Source organism: Benincasa hispida, chromosome 9 (assembly GCF_009727055.1).
Source record: "Benincasa hispida cultivar B227 chromosome 9, ASM972705v1, whole genome shotgun sequence".
Lineage (NCBI taxonomy): Eukaryota > Viridiplantae > Streptophyta > Magnoliopsida > Cucurbitales > Cucurbitaceae > Benincasa > Benincasa hispida.
In genome coordinates, this window is record NC_052357.1 from 21689498 (window position 1) to 21713447 (window position 23950).

General features: G+C 33.5%; 1 protein-coding gene across 1 annotated transcript; it reads right to left on the minus strand.

The window, feature by feature from the left end:
- Nucleotides 1-17373: 17373 nt before the first annotated feature.
- LOC120086942 (probable protein disulfide-isomerase A6) lies at nucleotides 17374-21964 on the minus strand. The gene is made up of 11 exons (XM_039043751.1): nucleotides 21716-21964; nucleotides 21081-21165; nucleotides 20835-20932; nucleotides 20658-20713; nucleotides 19479-19596; nucleotides 19378-19405; nucleotides 19200-19291; nucleotides 18948-19104; nucleotides 18747-18871; nucleotides 18449-18548; nucleotides 17374-17675 (listed from the first exon to the last, which is right to left on the minus strand). The coding sequence occupies exons 1-11, from the start codon at nucleotides 21865-21867 to the stop codon at nucleotides 17601-17603; spliced, it is 1086 nt and encodes a 361-aa protein (XP_038899679.1). The 5' UTR covers nucleotides 21868-21964; the 3' UTR covers nucleotides 17374-17600.
- Between the last annotated feature and the right edge of the window lie 1986 nt (nucleotides 21965-23950).

Sequence of the window (23950 nt, forward strand, 5' to 3'; positions counted from 1 at the left end):
GAGTTTTGTAATCCAATGAGAGTGAAAGTGGATTGCACCCCCAAGTTTTTCATCGAGGACGATGAAAGTTTAAGTGTGGGAGAGTGTTGCAATCCAATGAGAATGAAAGTGGATTGCACCCTCAAGTTTGTCATCGAGGACGATGACAGTTTAAGTGGGGGAGGATGTCACAATCTAACTTTGAGATAGTAGATTGAGACCCCACTTGTGTAGACAGTGCAGTGGCGACACGTGAGTGTCGACACATCTGGCAAATACTGAGGGCCAAAAGAAGTGTCGTGATGCGACTGAGAAGGATGGTGCATCATCCAACACACCAACATAAGTGGGCAAGCATGCCATGTTGAACATTAAGCAGAAAGACAAGCAGCTGTGTCATCGGTGGTGTCAGTGACAAGCTCTTGGGAGCCAGATGGAGCCTTGGGCCGTGACCTCAGAAGGTGGGGTTCCGTTGCGAGTTTGGACGAGCGGCTCTAGAGTTAGATGCATATTGGTAAGATATGCAAGCACGCCAAATTTCATGTCAATCAGAGTTCAGACGAGCACTCTACGTAGGTGAGTGATAGTTCGCCACATTTGATATGCATGAGTGGAAAAGAGGAAAATGTTCAAAATGCACTATAGGGGGAGGTAGTGCAGACAGTGCCTTTGAGATAGTAGATTGTGACCCTACTTGTACAGACAGTGCAGTGGCGACACGTAAGTGTCAGCACATCTGGTAAAGATAAAGGGCCAAGAGAAGTGTCGTGATGTGACCGATGAGGATGGTGCATCATCCAACACACCAACATAAGTGGGCAAGTATGCCATGTTGAATATTAAGCAGAAAGACAAGCAACTGTGTCATCGGTGGTGTCAGTGACAAGCTCCGTAGGGGCCAGATGGGGCCCCGGCCGTGACCTCGAAAGGTAGGGTTCCGTCGCGAGTTTGGATGAGCGGCTCTAGAGTTTGATGCATATTGGTAAGACATGTAAGCACGTCAAATTTCATGCCAATCAGAGTTCAAACGAGCACTCTACGTTGGTGAGTGATGTTTGCCACATTTGATATGCATGGGTGGCAAAGAGGAAAATGTTCAGAATACACTATAGGGGGAGGCATGGTGTCAACTCTCCACCACTCCTAAGCCCTGTGGCCTAAGTGAGCTACCCGATGGCACATCCGTGTGTCATGGTGTGGGCTAGCGTTGCAAGACAAGTGTCTTGGGCGTCTTCCATCGAGAATGGGATCTCATGGACAGTGTCGGACGAGACGGGTGTGCGGGCATTGCGCCCCTTCCCATGGGCCAGAGGTTCGATGTAGCACCCTGTATGCCGTTTTGATTCGATAAGGGCTCGAAAGGGCCTAAGTCTTGATTATGTCTGGATGGATGGATGTCCGGGAAGTTCGAAGTTGGATTGTTACCAATGGGTCGGTCGATAATGGTTCTCGATAAGCGTGTCCAATTAGGAGAGAGAAAGATGATGACATCCTGATGCTCAGGGTGGTATCCTAATGCATCAGTGGGACTCGATAGTTCCCGGTTGGCCCGATACTTGCTCGAGTTTTCCTGATTAGTGTAATGGTCCAGTAGAGCTCAATAGGTGACCAGTAGGACGGTAGAAGCCCAGTAGGTGCCGAAGTAGGCCGGTAGAGTCCAGTAAGCATTATTATGTCCCAGAAAGCCCCGATAAGTGACTGAATCACCTAGTAAGCCCTGGTAGAGGATTATAAGCTTGTTTTGACCCAACGAAGGGTCAAAACTCATCTCGACGAAGTTCTGAAGCAATGTAGAAGTGTGGGGGACGTGTTGTTAGGAACCAAGATGACGAAGATGGATGCGACATTACATTATAATGACCTTAGCCTCGTATATGGGCAAGCTCGAGCCTCAGGACTTGGCCTAGAGTAGAAGCAAGTCAAATAGAGTCACGCATGAGGGAAAATACATGTACAGGCGTGTGTATGGCCGAGTTCTGCATGAGTTTAGTTCGATTGAGAATGGAATAACCTCGTCTAAGGTCCAACGAAGCTTCAAAGAGTTGAGAAAAAATGAATTTGGACTTGAGCATCCCTTAATGCTGACCATGATCACAGATGAACCATGGTGCCGCACGGTTGGAGAAGTACGACCGTGACACCAGACGACCAGTCGTCCTAAGCATTTTAGAGAGGATGACGAAAGTCCGTCTATCCATTCGTGTGCTCTCGCGACAACAGATGTCATTCTCATAAATAAGCCGAAAGAAGTTTAGTTGTCTAATCCGATGTCTAATGTAGGAGGGTTGGTTCTCTATTCTACGATAGTCATTTAATAATAGGGCCAACGCTAGGAATAGTTATTTTTGGGACGTGGTAATGATTGAAAGGATAGTAAAGACTTCTTCATTTTCTATATTTTGGGATAGAAACCTAAAACCCTAGGATACAAAAGGAAAAATACTTTTCAGGGATTGGGCCTCAATTAAAATACAATACTTATATTAGAATTAGTACTTAAGATTATTTTGCCAATTCTCCCTTACTTCCCAACGTCTTATGTTAGAACTATTACCCAGATTATTTTGATTATTATCCATTTCTTTCTAACGTCTTTTAAATAATTCTTTATTATTGTTGATTTAAAAAAAACTCGGTCAAAATTTAGGATTAATCGTAAATAGTCGTCGAGTATGGTGCATACTAAAACATGGACTAAAAATTCTTAATTGAGTACCAATAAAAAAACTTCTCGGTTGAGTACCAAAATGTTGTTGTTTTGCATTTTTTTTTATTGGAGGGTTTAACTAGTAGATTGGTTAAAAAAAAATATCATTTGTACCAATTGACCCAAAATGCAAATGCTTGATATATAAAAGCTTAATAAGCTAATATTATTGGTTAATTTATTGAAAACTAAATCTGAAACAACTAAATTGAAGATTTTTTCAATGTCAATTATGCACTTGGAAGTGGTTAGTGAATGAAAACATTATAACTTCTTTTTTAAATATATATATATATATATCCTTTTACTTGTTATTATAAAAATGTTTTGCAATTTGAAGTGGTCAATTCTACACATATTATTATGGAAATTACCAAACTTGTTATGATTCAATTTTATTTGTAAAAACAGAAATAATTATTTATCAATAAAAACAAAAACCTGGTATGATTCAATTTTAATGGTAAAAACAGAAATAACTATTTATCAATAAAAACAAAAACTTGTTATGATTCAATTTTATTTGTAAAAACAGAAATAATTATTTATCAATAAAAACAAAAAACTGTTATGATTCAATTTTATCTTTAAAAACAGAAATAATTATTTATCAATAAAAAAAATATACAATTAACTATTTCCTAAATCTACAATTTTCTACAATTAACTATTGCCCAAATTGCCAAAATGAGCAAAGACAAAAAAGTTTATGAAGGTCATTGTATAACATAAATAAAACCATTGAGATATATAAACATACAGAATTAAAATAGTATGCATACAAAATGCATACAAAATACCCAACAAATTATCAAATTACAAACATACAATTATCAACCATAAATAGTACTTATCAACGAATATATAAATATACGAAATGAACAACAACAATTTGTTGCAGTAAAAATTGGTATATAATGTAACACAAACCTCAAACTAATGGAATGGTGGATTAGTTTGGGTTGCACAACAAGAACAACGAAACAAGTCAGTAAAAAAAAGAGATGAATTACTTAATAAGGAACTTATTTAAGAAAGAAAGTTCATACCTTTATTACTTGTATATTATCTATGAGTAGAGAGTCCAGGGGTTGCAAGATCAAATTTGAAATTAGAGCTAAAATAAAAGACGATGGACACATTAATATAACAAACTATAATAATTAAGAGGATAGAACTTTCCATACCATAACATCTTTAACAGGTGAAAGAACACAATGACACCCTCCCACTCATGAAACAAACAAAAGTTAGAAAATGAAAAATAAAAAAGTAAAAAAAAAAAGTATGGTTGATGGAAACAACTCACCAAATTGGAAAATAAAAACCTTGGACGTGGAGGACTCTCGAATTATTGAAGGTGGATGAGAAGGAGGTTATATAGGCTAGAGAAGAGGAGGTGGGTGGTTCAACATTAATTGAAGCTCCAAAAAATCAGAATAAATTAAATATAGATTTGATAGGCCTCAAGTTTTATTTTACAAATCATAAATAAATGAACTCAATCCATTTCATGAAGTGGTTGAGTAATTAGTGGTGTGGTTGAGTCATTAATTTATATGCAAAAAAATGAATGAGGTGAAGTTCAATTAGCAAACAAAGATATTAAATAGAAGTGGGTGGAGTTCAATTAACAAACAAAAGCACAAAAGCATTAAATAGAAGTGGGTGGACCATTAAATAAGAAAAATAAAATCATGAGGAGTTAAACACAGCAAACATCCATTGAAATTGGACGAAAACATAACTAAAATCATGGTGTAGTTCAGCAATCTTTAAACAAGCAGGATAAAATCAAGGGGAGTTAAACACAACAAACAGAAGTTAAACATTACATTGGAATTGGAAAAAACAGAACTAAAATCATGGTGTAGTTCAACAACCATTCAATAAGCAAAATAAAATCATGAGGAGTTAAACAAGTTAAACATTCCATTGGATGAATGAAGTAGCCCCCTAATTAAACACAGTGAGTTGGAATAGAACTGAAATAGGATGAATGAAAACAAAACTAACACACGATGAGATTTTATAAAGAAACACAACCATAAAAAAAAAACAAAAAAAAACTACAAGTTTAGAACATAAAAGATGAAATATATCAGAGAATAACAACATGAAATTGAGATTCTATAAAGAAATAATCAGATTTAGTAAACTCATATCGGCCTCTTAGGATGGTATTCTCACCACCGAGCTTCACTGTCAACAGCCCCCTACCATGCATTCAACGATCGAAAACCCAAAACAGTTTCACCAACGATCGAAATCCAAATGTAGAATAGGTTAAAGGTGAAAAGAGGACCATCAAAGTAACAAGGGGCTAGTTGAGTTTTTCAATGAAGCAGCGAGGAGGAAGGGGATTGATCCAAAAATAAACAGATCAGTCGAGAAACTATGAAAAAAATCAAGAGATGAGGTTAGACGATCAGGTTTGAGATGAGAGATCTGAAGAGTTTCAAATTTGAAGGTTTGAGATTAAAGATTTGAGGGATGAGAAACACGTGAGGGAAGGGGAGAGAAGAGATCTGAGGGATGAGATCTGAGAAATGAGAATCGCGTGAGGGAAAGAGGAGAGCAGAGATCTGAGGGATGAGATCTCAAAAATGGGAATCATGTGAGGGAAAGGGGAGAATGAGATCTGAGGGATAAGAAACGGAGGAAGGAAAGGGGAGAGAAGAGATCTGAAGGATGAAATTTGAGAAAGGGGAGAGGAAGAAACGTGTGAAGGAAGGGGGAGAGGGAAAAACGTGTGAGGGAAAGAGGAGAGGAGAGATGTGTGAAGGAAAAGGGAGACATACGAAACACCCCTCCAAATTGAATTACTGTTTGCAAACCATTGGGCTGGACATTTGAAATGGGTGATATATAAAAATGGGCCCCCGAACATTGAGATGATATAGGAACTCAATGAGTTCTCAACTCATATTGGGCCCCCAAACACACCTTAATATATTTTCTTTTTCTTCTTAAGTTTCAAAAGGGTGAGAGATTCGAATATAACCTCTGATCTCAAAGTTGATAGCATATATTTAATGTAAGTTAAACTATACTCACTTTGACCATTAAGTTAATTTTACTATATAGTAAATAAGATTTAAAATATCAATGTCACAAAAATGTTGAGGTCCCAATTTTACATAAATGTGAAAGTATCAATAATATGTTATATGGATATAAATACTATATATAAAAAAAAAGAAATTCAAATAAAATATTTAAATTAATAAATAAGCATTTTTTTTAAAAAAATTGTTGGGTTGTATGTCCTAAAACTTGCAGTTTGTAAAATTAAGCATATTCTATTTACAATAAAGATGTTATTGAGATTTATTCAATAAAATTGTTATTGAATATGTAAATTTCACTTGTAAAACCTAAATCCAATAAACTAACGAACCACTGGTTGTAGTGTGATACTTGAACCTTATGTGGAGGTATAAAAGAGGATCGGGTTTGAGTATATAACCAAAATGATATATAAGTATAATGATAGGGTTGGGTTCCTTATTTGGAGACACTATAGATGTGGCTTGCTTTGTATTAGATACAAACGATGTGATCCCGAAATCATTCATGTGGAGACATATGAGTGGGGACATCCTATGCAAAAGATGCTTGCATAAGACCAGACCATGAAATAGTCACTTTTCTTTATAACGACTGTTTACTGTTAAAACTAACTATTTCAATTTGATGACATAAGGTAACTTGATCTCACTCCTGAGCTAACTATGAACTCCTGTTTACTAGAGATTATCCTTTAATCTACATGGGTGAGAATAGCTCAACATCGTCGTTCAATAAGCCTCCTATTTCAGGGGTAAGACTAAGTAGATAGCTGAGGACATAGTCCTGCAAGATGAAATTTGTTCCTACCCGTTTTGGATTAGCAGATAGGTTGTTCCCTTAAGTACTGACTCCTATGACTGAGAGGAACTCGGTTTATTGGTAGGACCATAAACCAATTGTTCATTAGTGGATCGGTGGAGATTTAAGAAGCAAGATGTATTATAGGGGTAAAACGGTAATTTTGATCCATCTGTAAGTACGAACGACCTGTGAAGGATCGACTTATTGATTATGGTTAAATCAAATGGACAGAAATACATCTACAATGAGGAAAGTGCAGTTACTGAGCTATAGTGGAGTGTCTTGGTAGTTAACGAATATCGATTAATTCGGTTAAAGAAGTTCAATCAATTAATCTCAAATCGTTAGAGCTCATGATTTGTAGGCCCATTAGGTCTTCTACAACTCGTAAATGAATCAAACCTTAGAATAGCGTGTTGAGAGAATTTGAAATGTTCAAATTCGATTTAGGGTTTAAATTATTATATTTGATATAATTAAAGTTTAATTATCGAAATAAACGGTTTTAGAGAGTTGAAAATATTTAAATTTGATTTAATTACATGAATATGGATTCATGTTTGGATTAGGCGTTTTATTAATTTAATATTTGATATTAATTTATTAAATTAATTTAGTCAATTATTTAAAATAAATTATTTCGATATGAAAATTTCAAAATTAGAATTAAATTTCTTTTTATTTAAATTTTATTTTTATTAGAAAATTAAAATGAAATTAAAAAAAAAAGATAAAATAATAGGAAAGTTTTTCCGCTTTCAATTTACTCCTAATCCACTAAACTAGTGGGAAATTGAGTGTCAATTTCTCATAACAACAAATTTGCATGTTCAAAATAAATAAAAACAGGTTTTATTTTAAAGAATTGATTCATGCATATTGATTTTTTGAAAGGAAAAATTTCCTGTCAAAGTTTCTCTTCAACTCTCCAAAATCCATCCTAAATCCCTCTCAATTTGGATCCCACAATCCAATCTACAACTTGAGATTAGTAGAGAAGATCCTTATAGTAGTCTACAACAAGTTGTTGAAGAGAATTCACGAGTTGCTTGGAGTAATTTGATGGAATCTACAAAGGTATTCTCTTGAAACCTTAAATTCTGGAAAAATCATGAACATGCATGCTAATCCACTAAAATTGATATAGTTAGAGTGCTTAGGATCCTAATTGCTTCCGTTTGTTGAATGCAACTCCATCAATTGGTGTAAGAGCATGTTTTAAACACTCAATTTACGTTAATTTTAGCTTGGTGAGTGTTTTTCATGAGTTACATGAAATGAGTACTGAAATGGATATATTATAGTTTTGGCATTAGATATCTCTTCGATTATGTTGTAATTATTGTAATTGGCTCTTTGTTTGTGGGTCTTAATGTGTGATTAAGAGTCTGTAAATTTGTTAGAGTCAATAGAGTTGCAATTAGGTTTTAATTGAAGAAGAAATGGAGTATCCTCAGCAGCTGAAAGCAGTAGGAGAGCCTTTTGCATCGCAGCATTGCAACGCTATTCTACAGCCAGCCTAGAAAAGAAGAAAAACCCTGTGGCATTGCAACGTTGGGGTTGAAGCATTACAACAGAACATGCATGCGCGAATGGACCAGTGGTTTAACTGGACCGGTTCAACTAATTCAGGTCGTAGAAGATCAGTTCAACCAAAATATTTTCCTTTGAGGTCCGGTTTTGGTGGTTTGGAGTCAGTTTGGGTAGGTTCGGGCAATTCAAGACCTGTTTTAATTTATTTTTGTACTAATTTTAGGCTTTTGCTCGCTTAGGATGCCAAAATCAGTCCATTTCAGTGTATGTTTAATTATTTATGCATTTTGAATGTATGTTTAATTAAATTAAATCTTGTATGTGCATAAAGTATGTCATATAGATTTAAAATCCCACCATAGGAAGTATGTTTCATGCATTGAAAGTATGTTATAATTTGTTATAATATATAGTATGCATGATTTAGGGTATCGTGTATTTGATATAATTTGTTATATTAAATTATGGAATGCTTAATGTATGTTATGGATTAATAGCATATCTATAGTTTTATAAAGAGTCATAAAATGAATTAGACATTTAAAATCTATAACAAAGATAAGATGCATGTTCACCTAGGGTTTACAAATAGTTAAAATAGATCGTTATCTTGTAAATCTATAGTTACAAACTCATCCGAACTATAATCTTGTCTAAGGTTGGCGGTACTTAAGTTGACGATTTACGTATCACCTGCTACCTGAAAATTATTGCTGGTTCTTGAGCGTTGTTAACCCGGTTTTATGAGCATGCGTGAGTGATGTAGGGTAATAAAATGGTTTATCATTTAGACATTGTAGGTTAAATCCAAATATTAACATATACTTGGATAATCACTTAAACTTAAGTTGTTTTTAGTTGGAATATACCTAAGCAAAGAATATACCCAAACAATTAGAATATTTTAGTGGGAGATTAATAATATATATGATATATATTTTTTAGCTCTCACGACCCTAGAGTTACACCGTGAGATCCATGCTTGGCTTCGTGTCGCTTTTACCATGACTACTCCATTTGAAAAGTGTTTGCATGGGTTAATAACAAGGTAAATAAGGGAACTTGTTCATAGTAAGTGGGTGAAGGAAATGTGTCAACATATCATGCAGTCTTCTCTAATAGTTTGGACCGTGAGATTCTTATATTACACTTTCTGTCATTTTTAGGCGGCATTAGCTAGTCGCTTTTAGCGATTATCCCCTTGGAGGGTTGTAACATAGGACTTGGAACAACTCAAACTTAAAAAATGAATAGGGTTTCTTAGTCTCGCCTTCAACATTGTCTTCCAATTCAGGAGCTTGTTAATACCATTTTCTGAAATTTGAAAATGGAGGGTCACACTTACAAGAGTTACTAAGTTTTAGTAAGTTCTTGACCGAAAACGGTAACTAAATAACTATAATAATAAAGAGTTATTCTGGTAATAATGTTTAGTTAAGAAATTCTTGCTTTAATGAAGGAGTATTTGATTGTCCCTCGATAGCATCTATTCTGACCCACTAAAGTATCGTTGCAAATAAATAATGAAATATGGGTATATTTTTACTTTTGCTAAAATGGATTTAGACGCAGTTTACTAATAGAATTTATTTATATTTTAGCATGTCGAATTCAATTATCCAACTTTTAGTTTTAACGAAGGAATGTCCTCCAGTTCCCAGTTCAACTGCAAACCGCAATGTTTAGGATGCATATGACAAGTGGATTAGGGCAAATGAAAAAGCCCAAGCCCATATCTTAGCTAGCATATCTGATGTGTTAACTAAGAAGCATGAGAGCATGGTCACCGCTAAGGAGATCATGGAGTCGTTGCAAGCGATGTTTGGACAACCATCCACATCCGTTCGACATGATGCTCTCAAATATGTTTATAATTCCCGAATGAAGAAGGGGACGTCTGTTAGAGAACATGTCCTGGACATGATGGTCTACTTCAATATCACGGAAGTAAACGGGGCTGTCATAGACGATAAGAGCAAAGTCAGTTTCATCATCTCTTTCGAAGCATTTTCAACCAATTCGTACAAATGTTGTGATGAATAAAATAGAATATAATCTAACTATTCTTCTCAGTGAGCTTCAAACTTACAAATCCCTGATGAAAAATAAGAGTCGGGAAGGGGAAGCAAATGTTGTAACTCCAGGAAAATTTTAGAAGGGATCGTCATCTGGGACTAAACCCTCTGGTAAGAAGTATGGACCTTCTACATCTAAAAATGAGAGTAGCCAGATAAAAAAGAAGGGAAAAGGAAAAAAGAAAACTCCTGCAAAAAAGGGCAAGACCAAAGTTGCTAAAGGTAAATGTTACCATTGCAATGAAGACGAACACTAGAAAAGAAACTCCCCTAAATACTTTGCTGAAAAGAAGGCTGAAAAGAAAAAACAAGGTAAATTTGATTTACTAATAATGAAACATATTTAATGGAAAGTTCTCATTTAACCTGGATATTAGATTCAGGCACCACTAACCATATTTGCACTTTCATTCAAGAAACTAGTTCCTGGAGATAGCTGATAGAGAACGAGATGACATTCAAGGTGGGAACAGGTGAAGTCATTTCGGCTCGTGTAGTGGGAGATCTAAAGTTATTTTTCGGAGATGCCTATATTTTGTTGGAAAATATATTATGTATCTGATATGAAAAGGAACTTAATATCTATCTCTTATTTATTAGAACATATGTATAAAGTTACTTTTGACATCAATGAAGTGTTCATTAGTTCAAGAGGTATTCAAATATGTTCTGCTAAACTATAAACTAACTTGTATGTGTTAAAACCAACCAAGGAAAAAGCTATTTTAAATATAGAGATGTTTAAAATAGTTGAAACTCAAAACAAAAGATGAAAAAATTCTCCTAATGCCTATCTTTATCACTTAAGACTTGGACACATAAATCTCAATATGATTGAGAGATTAGTAAAGAATGGACTTCTAAATTAGTTAAAAGACAATTCTCTACCTTCGTGTGAATCATGTCTTGAGGGTAAAATGACTAAAAGAACTTTTACAGAAAAAGGTCTAAGAGCCAAAGAATCTCTAGAGCTCTTACATTCAGATTTCTGTGGCCCAATGAATGTTAAAGTTTGAGGAGGATCTGAATATTTTATCAATTTTATTGATGACTATTCAAGATATGGTTATGTTTACCTAATGCATCATAAGTCCAAAACTCTTGAAAGGTTCAAAGAATACAAGGCAGAGGTTGAGATCCTATTAGGTAAAAAGATTAAACACTTCGATTAAATCGAGATGGTGAGTATATGGACTTGAAATTCCAGGATTATTTGATAGAACATGGAATTCAATCTCAACTCACAGCACCTGACACCACAAAAAAATGGTGTAGCAGAAAGGAGAAATAGAACCCTATTAGACATGGTTCATTCGATAAGGAGTTATGCTCAGTTGTCTCAGTTATTTTGGGGATATGTAGTACAGTATATATTTTGAATATGGTTCCCTCGAAAAGTATTTCAGAAATACCTTACGAGTTATGAAGAGGGTGTAAAGGTAGTTCACGTCGCTTCAGGATTTGGGGATGCCTAGCACATGTGTTGGTGCAAAACCCAAAGAAATTGGAATGATGTTCTAAAGTACGCCTATTTGTAGGTAGGGATGGCAACAAGACTGGGGCGGGCCAAGGATGCACTCCCCATCTCCGTGGGAATTTTTAATCCCCGTCCCCGCCCCATTCCCCATTTTGGGGGGTGCGGGTGGGGGTCGAGGTCGGGGATTCGAGTCCCTGCGAGGAAAAATTCCCACTTTTTATTTGATTATTTTTATTATTTAAAATTAACTAAAATTAGTATTTATGTTAAAATTGTAAATTTTATGTAATAAATTAGCATTGTTGTTACATATATTTATTAAAATTAATAATTAAAAAAGGATCCCCTCCCCGTCCCCGACCGAGGACCTGATTTAAATCTCTAGTTTGACCTTCATACCCGATCAAACTGGGGATTCCCCGCCCTGATCGAGTCAGGGATTTGCAGGGACCCTACCCCATGGGGAATTTTTCCATCCCTATTTCTAGGATACCCCCCCAAAAAAACAAAAAGTGGTATATTTTATGATCCTCAAGATGATAAATTTTTTGTATCGAAAAATGCTACATTCTTAGAGGAAGACCATATAAGAAATCATCAACCTCGCAGTAGACTAGTATTAAATGAAATGTCCGAGAACTACAGATGGATCAACAAAAGTTGTTGATCAACTGATCTATCACATCATTCTAAAAAATTGAGAATGCTTCAACTAGTGAGAGGGTTGTTCAACAACTTGACCGGTACATGGGTTTGACAGAAACTAAATCGTCATACTTGATGATGGCTTGGAGGATCTATTGACCTTTAAATAAGTAATGGAGGATGTAGATCGAGATCAATGAATAAAAGCCATAGACCTTAAAATGAAGTCTATGTACTTCAATTTAGTTTGGAAACTTGTAAATCAACCAGATAGGGTAAAACCTATTGGTTGGATTTACAAGAGAAAATGAGACCAAGCTGGTAAGGTACAGATCTACAAAGCTAGACTCGTGGCAAAAGGATTTACCTAAAGAGATGGGGTGGACTATGAAGAAATATTCTCTCTAATTACCATGATCAAGTCTATTAGAATACTCTTATCCATTGCTGCTTTTTACAATTATGAAGTATAGAAAATGGATGTCAAGACAGCCTTTCTAAATGGCTATCTTGAAGAGAGTTTGTCTCAACCAAAAGGGTTCAATGAACAAGGTCAGGAGTAAAAGGTTTGCAAGCTTAAAAGATCCATTTATGGGTTAAAACAAGCATCTCGATCCTGGAATATAAGATTTGACACTATAATCAAATCTTATAGCTTTAAACAAAATGTTGATAAGACTTGTGTTTACAAGAAAATTGTCAACAAGATTGTAGGGTTTCTAGTACTATATGTTGATGATATCCTACTCATTGGGAATGAGGTAGGTTTTATTGTTGACGTTAAGAGATGGCTAGCTTCGCAATTTCAATGAAAGATTTAGGAGATACACAATATATTCTTGAAATCCAAATAGTTCGGAATCGCAAGAATAGAACGCTAACATTATCTCAAGCATCTTATATAGACAAGATGTTGTCTAGATATAAAATGCAAAATTCTAAGAGAGGTTTATTACCTTTCAGACATGGAGTTCATCAGTCTAAAGAACAATATCCTTAGACATCTCAAGAAGTTGAGGCTATGAAAAGAATTCCTTATGCATCAACAATCAAGAGTTTAATTTATGTCATGTTGTGTACACGTCTAGACATATGCTTTGCGGTTGGAATAGTCAGCAGGTTTCAGTCCAATCTTGAATATAGTCATTGGACTATCGTTAAAAACATCCTAAGTATCTTTGGAGAACGAGAGACTATATGCTCATGTTTGGTTCTAAGGATTTGATCCTTATTGGATATACTGATTTTGGTGTTTAGATCGATGTGGATTCAAGGAAGTATACTTCAGGATCAATATTCACTCTAAATGGAAGGCTATAGTATGGATGAGTATAAAGCAAAATTGTATTGTTGACTCCACCATGGAAATAGAGTATATAGTTGCATGTGAAGTAGCCAAAGAAGTAGTATGACTTAGAAAATTCTTGACCGATTTGGAAGTGGTTCCAAATATGCATCTGTCGATCACCCTCTAATGTGATAACAGTGGAGCAATTGCAAACTCAAAAGAACTAAGAAGCCATAAGCATGGAAAGCACATCGAGTGCAAGTACCATCTCATCAGGGAGATAGTACACCAAAGAGACGTGATCGTCATGCAGATAGCCTCCGAAGACAATTTAGCTTATCCATTTACAAAGGCTCTCATGGCTAAAGTATTCAAGGGTCACCTAGTCGAATTAGGACTACGAGATAGATAAATCTAAGGCAAATGGGAGAATTCATGGATGTTGGGATTGGTGTCCTAAACCTCTCTTGTATTCTCGTAATTTGTAAACTTTGTATATATAAATTGTCATTTTATGAGCATACTCTCAATCCAATAAACTAAGATCCTAGGTTATTTTATATAATTTAAACATGTATGTAGAGATATAGAGGTAGATCGCGTTTAAATGATAACCTAAACGGTCTGTAGTAGATAATAAGGCTGAGTATCTTATCTTAGTGACACTACTGATACGGTCCACTTTATAGATGTTACCATTGGAGCTTCAATCTACAGGTCCATAAGGTCCCCTTTGTAGTTCAACAGAAATTATTGAGCATTAAAATTTTGGATTAATTTGAACTATTCAAATTAATTAAATGAATTAATTATATATGATATAGTTAATTAAATTAATTATATGTGATATAAATTAATATAATGTATTTGATACATTATTATATAAAGTTTATTTGAGAGAAAATAAATATTTGAATATGATTCAAATATTAATTATATGGATGAGATTCATATAATTAAATTTAGTATGAATGTGATTTATATTAAACATCATGAATGATTGAGAGAAATAAAACCATAGGTTATATTGTATTTGATACAATAAAAAAAACTATAGGTTATATATTATATAATATAACATATAATTATATATAGATATAATTAGTTATTATATGTGTGTATATATATTTATATATTAAATTTAATTTAATTTTTGAAATAAATTAAATTAAGGGAGTTATGAAAATAACTCCCTCCCTAATTTTTCTCTCTAACCATCATGAAACGTAAGAGGGGAAGTTTAGTTTTTGAAGATTTCTTCGTCTTCTTCACTGAGGGTGTCTACGAGAGATCTTTCCGATAATTCCCACGAATACAGAGAAGAAAAATTAGTTTTCTTCTTCCTCTCAAATTTCTCTCCCTCTTCCCAAAAATTAAGAGCCCACAACTCCTGAATTTTCATCCCTAAGGATATAAGAGATTCATTTGTGGTGGTCGCCATTTTGAATTGTTGGTTTTTGTTACAAAATGTTCGTGACCAGTTCGAGAGAATTCATGAAAAAAAATTTGTCTTCAAGGGTATGTTTGCTTCTTTTCTAATTATTCTTAAAAGCATGTTGTAATTATTATAATGCATAATTTGATTGTTTTGTAAATTTGTTATTCTGTGAAGACTATAAAATTGGGGCGATCCCTTTCCACTGCGAACCTTCACCGGTTCTTACAATGGGTATATAGATGCCCTAGTTTATTATATTTATATGTATTCTCTCCTATTCAATATTGTATATATTTGTATATATGTAAAACCTACTGAAGTTTTAGTCCAAGTCGAAGTTTGTTGACTGTATGTCATAAAACTCGCAGTTTGTAAAACTAAGCATATTCCATTTACAATAAAGATGTTATTGAGATTTATTCAATAAAGTTGTTATTGAATATGTAAATTGCACTTGTAAAACCTAAATCCAATAAACTAACGAATCCTTGAAGTATGATACTAGAACCTTATGTGGAGACATAAAAGATGATCGGGTTTGGGTATATAGCCAAAATGATTTATAAGTATAATGATAGGGTAGGGTACCTTGTCTTGGGGACACTCTGAATGTGGACTGCATGTGGAGACATGTGAGATGGGGCATCCTATACAAAAGATGTTTGCATAAGACCAGACCACGAAATAGTCATTTTTCTTTATAACGATCGTTTACGATTAAAACTGACTATTTCATTTTGATGACCTAAGGTAACTCAATTTCAATACTGAGCTAATGATGAACTTCTGTTTACTCGAGATTATCCATTAATCTCGACTCAACATAGGCTCTCATTTTAGGAGTAAGACCAAGCAGATAGCTTGAGACATAGTGATGGAATTGGCTCTTACAGGGGAAAACAATACCTGTGAAGAATCCTTATTCAATGAGGAGCCGAAATATACAACTACTAGAGAATGTGAAATTCGATTTAGGATTTAGATTGTTATATTCGATATAATTGAAGTTTAATTATTGAAATAAACAATTTTGAAGAGTTAAAAATATTTTACATGAATAAAGACTCATGTTTGGATTAAGTGTTTTTATTTATTTAATATTTGATATTAAATTGATTTTTAAATAATTAAATTTGTTTAATTATTTATTTAAAATAAATTAATTTGAATTTGGAAATTAATTTCAGTATTAAATTTATTTTTATTTAAATTTGATTTTATTAGAAAATTATAGTGAATTTAAAAGAGAAAAATGAGTGTCAAATTAATTTACACCTAATCCACTAAATTAGTAGGAAATTGAGTGTTAATTTCTCATAACAACGAATTTGCATGTTCAAAATGAATAAATCTGGTTTCATTTCAATGAATTGATTCATGCAAATTGATTTTTATGAAAGGAAAAATTTCCTATCAAAGTTTCAATTTTCCAAAATCCATCACAAAGGCCTGAGATTATATGGGTTGATTGGAGCAATTTGATGAAATCTACAAAAACAAATGTATTCTCTAGAAACCCCAAATTATATCAAACAAATTCTGGATTATATGGGTTAATCCACTGAAATTGTAGTTAAAGTACTTAAGATCCTAATTGTTTCTGTGAATTGAATACCAACTCCATCATAAACAATATAACATTTATTATTTATAGGACAAAATATAATCTTGGTCCCTATAATTAAAAATCATATCTATTTAATCCCTAAAGTTTCCAAATAAACATTTTAATTCCTGATCTGTAAAACGATTTTATAGTCCCTAATGTAAATCGAAGTTAATGAAATGTTGATTGAACTGTTAAATATTATTGTAGATGCTAATTATATTTGATAACATGACATATTGAAAAATCAATTACAAAATTAATTAAAAAAAAAAAGCAAAAAAGAAATAAAAATAGGATAGAGTATTCCAGACTCTCCATCTTCGTCTAGTTAGGTCCATTGCAAACTTATCATCACCGTCACACCTGGAGAGCTATGCCGGAGGACTAAAAATTACCACTACGGTCCAAACTGCCAAATGAAAAGATTCCACCAACAATGACCATTCCATCTTCATCCCCTAACCCAGTTTCGAATTTGGATCAACAACTCCAACACAATTTAGCATTCCATCGATTTCAACTTAAGTCATGGACCATTTAATATCATTTTCCAAGCCGGAAGAACTAAGATGCCTATATTTTGAAACTACCAAAAGTATATATTACGTTACCATTATTTATATTACATCTATACTTATTTTTTATGTATTATAGATTTTTTTCCCCGATACAATGACAATGCTGAATCGATGAAGACGTAGGAATGTCAATATGTAAACAAACACTTAATACTATGATAGCCAATAACAAAGAGGAAAGAAAGAAATCAGTGATATGTTATGGAAAACAAAACAGAACACTATTCAATAAACTCGGGCCAAAAAAGAAAACTACAAAATATAATACGTCATGTGAGAGTTCCTTTGTAAATAAAAATTGGACAATAAGATCAAGATCATCATGTACCTATGCCTAATCATAAATGGAGAAGGAAAAGAAAAGGTCTGGCCAAGAACAACCACCAATTGCCTCCAAATTAAGAAGATTGAACAAAACTTGACAGAACGTTTTTCTTCAAGGTGAACTCGTCTGCTTTCGCTGGGCTTACCGACTGAGTTCGATGAGAAAATGACAAAACAAAGAAATGCAATAACATCGTGAGCTTTTATTTCATTATCTTATTAACAGAGTTAAGACATATGAATGATATAGATATCAAGCTTAAAATCTCTTTTAACTAAAGAAAAAAAAAATGCATTCATAAGGATTTGAAAAGTCGAAAACAGTTGATATACTAACAGTTAACAAGTTCCCCAGAAATGCATTTGTACTCATAGGAACTAAATGTTGTGACTACTTTATTTCATTGGGAGATCCAATTATTGACGCTTGAAGTATAAAACTACTAGTACTACATTCTAAAACTCAATGTAGCAAATATAAAACATTTTTTTTTAGTTTATGAAAACAACTATTGAGAAAAAAAATTAAAGCCCACAAAAGAAGAGAGCTTCCTCTACAGGTAGGGCCTCCAAATATGTAAAATAACACCAATAAAATAATTACAGAACCTTACTTTTCCTTTCATCCCACAAAATCCATACAATAGCACACACCCGAAAAGCCATAAAAAAACAACCCACGCAGCCCCGCAAGCCACAAAACCCATAAGATAGCAAGTATAAACTTCTTAATATCAGTTAAGCCCAAGCTATCAAGTATATTTGATAGCTTTTGGAACAAAAACTCCAAACAGGGCATTGTCATTTGATGTAAGAAAAAAAAAACTAGAAAAACTATTTTTTAAAAAAATACATACACACTAAAAAAATAAAAAAAATAAAAAAATAAAAAATTATGGGCAAAAGGTAAAATTATACTAACCTTCTCGAGTATGCGCTGGATCCTCTCAATCTCAGTCTTGGCATAATCACCACCTTTCTCCAGACATTTTTTAGCAGATTTCACGTATATCTTTCCATGCCTACAGAAAAGTAATCGACAACTATGACAATAATTTCTACATACTCATGCAGTTAATTCCTATGCATTAAATATTTTTTTTTTTCATAAGACATGACAAAATATGGCAAATTACAAACCATCTGACGCTTTTTGAATCACTATAGATGTTGTCATTCTTAAGAAACTGAATGACAAAATGAAATAAATAATTGTATACCTTGCAGCTGATCCACTGAGCTTTCCAGCTTCTTCTTCTATCTTGGCAACAATATTCTTTTTCTCTTCATTGCTAGCAGCTACGAACTCTCTCACCAATGATTCTAAACTAGCAACTAAACCAGCCTACAAGAGAACACATATTTGAGCAGACAATAAAACAAGAATAGAATATAAAATTTAAACATTGTCGGTTGCTAACATTTACTGTAAGCCGTCCCTTTGCGTCACGATTGGTCCCACATTTTTCGTTAATGAAACTAACAAAGTCATCAACATCTCTTCCACCATCGTAGTCTTCACCATTTTTGTTGCTTTTTGGGAAGAATTTTAAAGTAGGGAAACCACTTATGCCATACCTGTAATGTAATAGGATACCGACCTTTAACATTAACTTAGAGAAAACACTAAAAAGACAAAACCCCACTACAAACTAATATACGTGTAAACTTACTTTTCAGCTAGATCCCTGTATTTGTCGGCATCTAAGTTAGCAATTACTACGTCTTCTTCCAATTTAAATGCTGTAGCCACCTTTTCATAAATCTGTAGACGGAAAAAATAGAATGATATTAAATTGTTTGTTATTCATGATAATTTATCTACAAAAGCATGAGAAGAAAACTACTTACAGGAGCAAGGTTCTTGCAGTGGCCACACCTGAAAGATAAAGTTTAATCAGATACTTTGAAATACCAAAATAACACGAGAAAAGAACAAAGAAAGTTAATACCAGGGTGCATAAAACTCAACCAGCACATCTTTGCTTGAATCTAGAACAACCTCATTGAAATTATCGGAGGAAAGCACTACCACACTGGATGGAATTGATGCTATCTTCACATTGGTTCCTGGAAGAACAGTAGACGAGTAAATCCCAAAGGCCATTAGTCTAAGGGTGTGTTTAGGATACATTTTCAAGTGTTTAATTTAAAAGAAAAAAAGTCATTTTGAAAGAAATTGGAGTATTTGACAACCACTCAAAATAGTTTTTTAAGTGTATTTTAATCAGTTTTTACCAAAAGTGTTTAAATAAAAGTGTGTTTTTTTAAAAACGTTTTTATTCAAATCAATCTAAACAGGCCCAAAGAAGCACTGAAACGAATACGACAAACCATGAACACAGCAATACATCATTTTTTAAAAATTTAGGGCACAGACACAACAAGGACACGTTACTTAGTATTATAACATACATTTTTGAAAATATGTATCATTTTTAAACAAGAAGGAACTTCAAAGTCAATGAGTTTATTCATTTATATACTTACAAAATTAGTTAGACGTATTTTGCTCTCAAAATTTATTATTTTGGTCAATATGTGTAGACTTAGTATAAGTAACAAGTGTTTCATGCATGTCTACCAAATGTTCCTATTTTGACTTTATATAACTAATGTCTAGTACATCTATTGCACTAACAAGTGTCTGTACATGTCCAATAAGTGTCGGAGTGTCGAAGTCTCTGACATGGACACGCTAGTTAAACTAAAGTGTTCATGCTTCTTAGGTATCATATAAATAGGGTGGAACTTCCTAGATACGGTTTCTTGCAACTTCAATTGACAAATATAGTACAGAGTGTTACATCAGGGAGCAACCTTGTTGTGCTAATGCTTAAAATGCGTCTAAATAATTTTATGGCATGTAAGACGTGCTTAAGGGATAGATTAAGAAAAGAAATGCAAAGAGAGTAACCATATACGATCACAAACTATTAAAGGGTATTGTTCAAGCTTGTGAGGAGTTCACACGTAAAACTGGCACCTTATATGGCAAAGAGTAACAGTCAAGGAGAATGAATTAACAGCGTTAACATGGGGAACTTGTCTAACTCAGACCAAGCAAGTTGTGGATTTAAAAAAAATTTAGCACATTAAAATAAAATGACTTCACAGGTACTAACAATTACCTCCTTCGCTATTCACAAACTCGGCAAGGGCTTCTGCTGTACGTTGACCTTCGTATCTATATTAGAGATTGCAAAGCGAAGTCTATAATCAATATATTAAACAACCAGTTTTCTGGTAAAAACATAATGTGATGCAATAAACCTCCTCATCATCTTTTATCAAATAGCTTCCCTTACTTTTTTGGTTCAAGCGATCCCTTGGGAAACCATTGAATTGTTGGGTACCCAGAGACCCCATATTTGCTACATACGCCCTTGTGCTCATCACAGTCGACCTATACAATATGATTAAGAATTTCCATATTAACTCCCATCCATACAAAATCATAAAAAAACAGAAGAATAAATAAAGAGTACAAAGATATTGTACATAACCTAACGAAAATTTATATAAATGATATAAAACAACGGAGAAGAACTGACCTTTCCGATCAAAACAGATTTCGCTTTCTTAAAGCTGCTTCCAAGCTTTTCATACTCTGGCGCAAGCTTCTTACAGTGCCCACACCTATAGCCATTACAGGTTAAAGATTCGGTATTCATGTAGTCGGAGAAATAAACGAATAATAATTGGAAATATCCCCCAATCACTACAGAATTCCCAAGCAGGAGAATTTACCAACGCGATTAATTTCAACCACAACTTTTCTCTTTTAGTAAGAAATACAGCAAAAGTGGGTTAAAAAAATTGGCAGATCAATCTCCAGACTCCACATAGCATACAGATCTATCCCCAGGCCATCATAACTAAAACTATAAACTCAACAGTGTGAAACGTGAATAGCTAAAGTACAAATCATCGACGCGACATATGAAAAACCCCTCCATATACATTTACAATATTCCCAAAAATAAGACAAGAACATTTCCGCTATCGATCATTCGCGATTCCATTTTGTATTCTTTTCCACTTAAGGCAAGTAGATTGCCTACAACTTTCCAACAGAAATATACAGATCTACAACCAATCAATCACAGGAAAACACACGGAACTGCACAACTTAGAATCGAGAGATTTCACAAACTATCTAATTTCAAAACACAAAAAGACAGATTACCATGGAGCGTAGAACTCAACCAGAGCTCCTTTATCTTGGCCAACTTCTTTCTCGAAATTCTCCTCTGTCAACACTACAACATCGTCGGCCACCGCCGATGACAGAAGCAAAGCCAATGCGGCAACGGCTAACCAGATCTGATGCTTCGCCATTTTTACGATTACTTCAAAGGTTCAAGGGAAAAATCGGGAACTAAATATTGTAAAATATCGGGAAATCGGGCTGCCGATTGAAGCAGTTAAAGTTTGACTCGGAATTACGAGTCCGCGGTTCTCGTCTTATTCTCACTCTACGATGTACCAATGGACTGTTGTTTTGATCTGCTGGCGTAAGCTGATTGGATGATTTGGGGATACACGGTTCCTTATTGTGTGGAACCCTGCACCTGATTTTCCCCCAAAGTATTGACGTGTTTTATTGACGTGGCGGACTGTAAGAGGTTGGAGTGCGTTGAGAGGTTCGGTTTTTTCTGAATACGACTTTTTTCCAATTCATTGGGCTTTGGAATCAACATCGTGGATCTTCAGCCCATCTGAGCCCGGCCCAATTCACCTTTATGCTTTGAGTATAGACGTTTTTGAAAAATGTATAATCTTATTTTTTACTTAAAAAATATCTAAATATCTAGAATCTTTAATTTATTTAATTTTGAAAAGGACAAATGTACCCCTTCTGAAAATCAATATACATTATTTAAAATAAAATCTAATCAAAAAAATCAAATCTCGTAATCCACTCTAACAAAAATCAAAAGTGAAATTTAGTCTAAAAAGAACAAAATAATAACTAACAATCGAGTCAGCTAAAAATAACATTCATCTTTCTATTTTAAGAAATTAAGAAGTATCCTTCAAAATAATAGAGCCTAGCGTAACTATAAATTGCAAGGTTAAATTTTGATATGATCTCCATATTTGTATTGTTAATAAAAACAATGCAGAAAATAAAATATGTACTGTACAAAATCAAAATTATAATTGTCAATAACAAATATAATATGATATTTATACCTTATGCCTCTATAAAAGTAACAAATACACGGTATATAAAATCAAAATTATATTTATTACTGATTTTAAGACAATATCTTTATACCCTCTATGAAAGTAATGAAAATAAAACTTTGCATTCTTACCTTAGGGAGCAATTATCGAATCATCAATAACTACAAATACGCACGATCCTACAGACACCATAAACATAATCTGCAATTAAATTGATTATAGTACTCTTGAATTATAAGATAATTAACACTCCTTAATAATAATCATAATAATCATAATAATAATAATTTCTAAATTTTGTGACCAAATAGGAAAGTGTAGAGTTTTTTTTTAGAAATCAAACCTCTCACGTCGAGTAGATATTTAAGAATTCCAGATAATTATCTAAAGTATTTTTCATTATTTTTATGATAATATAAAATATCTACACATTTGGAGATACTCGTTTTTTTCCTTTTTGGGAAAAGCAAATTTCGAGATACTCGAATATTCTAAAATTTCCAAACTGGAGTCATTTAATATGGATTTTTAAAGAAATACCCATGTAGAAGAAATCTTTGCACTTTCCACGCTTTCGTTTTTGTTTTTCTTTCATAGATTTTTTAATTTGTACTTTAAGATGAAATAATATATTCTTTTTAAAATAAAGCTTATTTCCTTCCTATTTGCATCTTTCACAACGTTGAATTCTTAGTCAAGTTTTAAAAACAAAAATAAAATTTTAAAAATTACTCTTTTTAGTTTTCAAATTTTGGCTTAGTTTTTTTAAACTATTGGTAAAAAAAATATATAACAAATGAAAAAAATTAAAAGTGAAAGTAGTGTGAATAGACTTAATTTTCAAAAAAAAAAAAACGAAATAATTACCCTAACTTACCTCACATTTATAAATCTTGTGTTCTTAATATATAGAGCAAACCATATACTTGTGTAAACAAATGCGCAGATACTAACATATTTTGGGAGATTTTAACCAAACCATAAAATAAAATTTAGATTATAGATATGTGATTTAATATAATGAAGAAGTCGGCATATACATAACACAATAGCCAAACTCTTAAACATAACTCAATTTGTTAGTCTTATATCTCTATAAACAGGCACTTAGAGGAACTAAAGTAACAAATGTTACAGGAATGAATGAACACCCAACATATTATTGAACTTCAAAAAATAGTTGAAAAATTGAAGGAAATAGCAAAATCGAAAGGTACCTTTTAATTTTTGT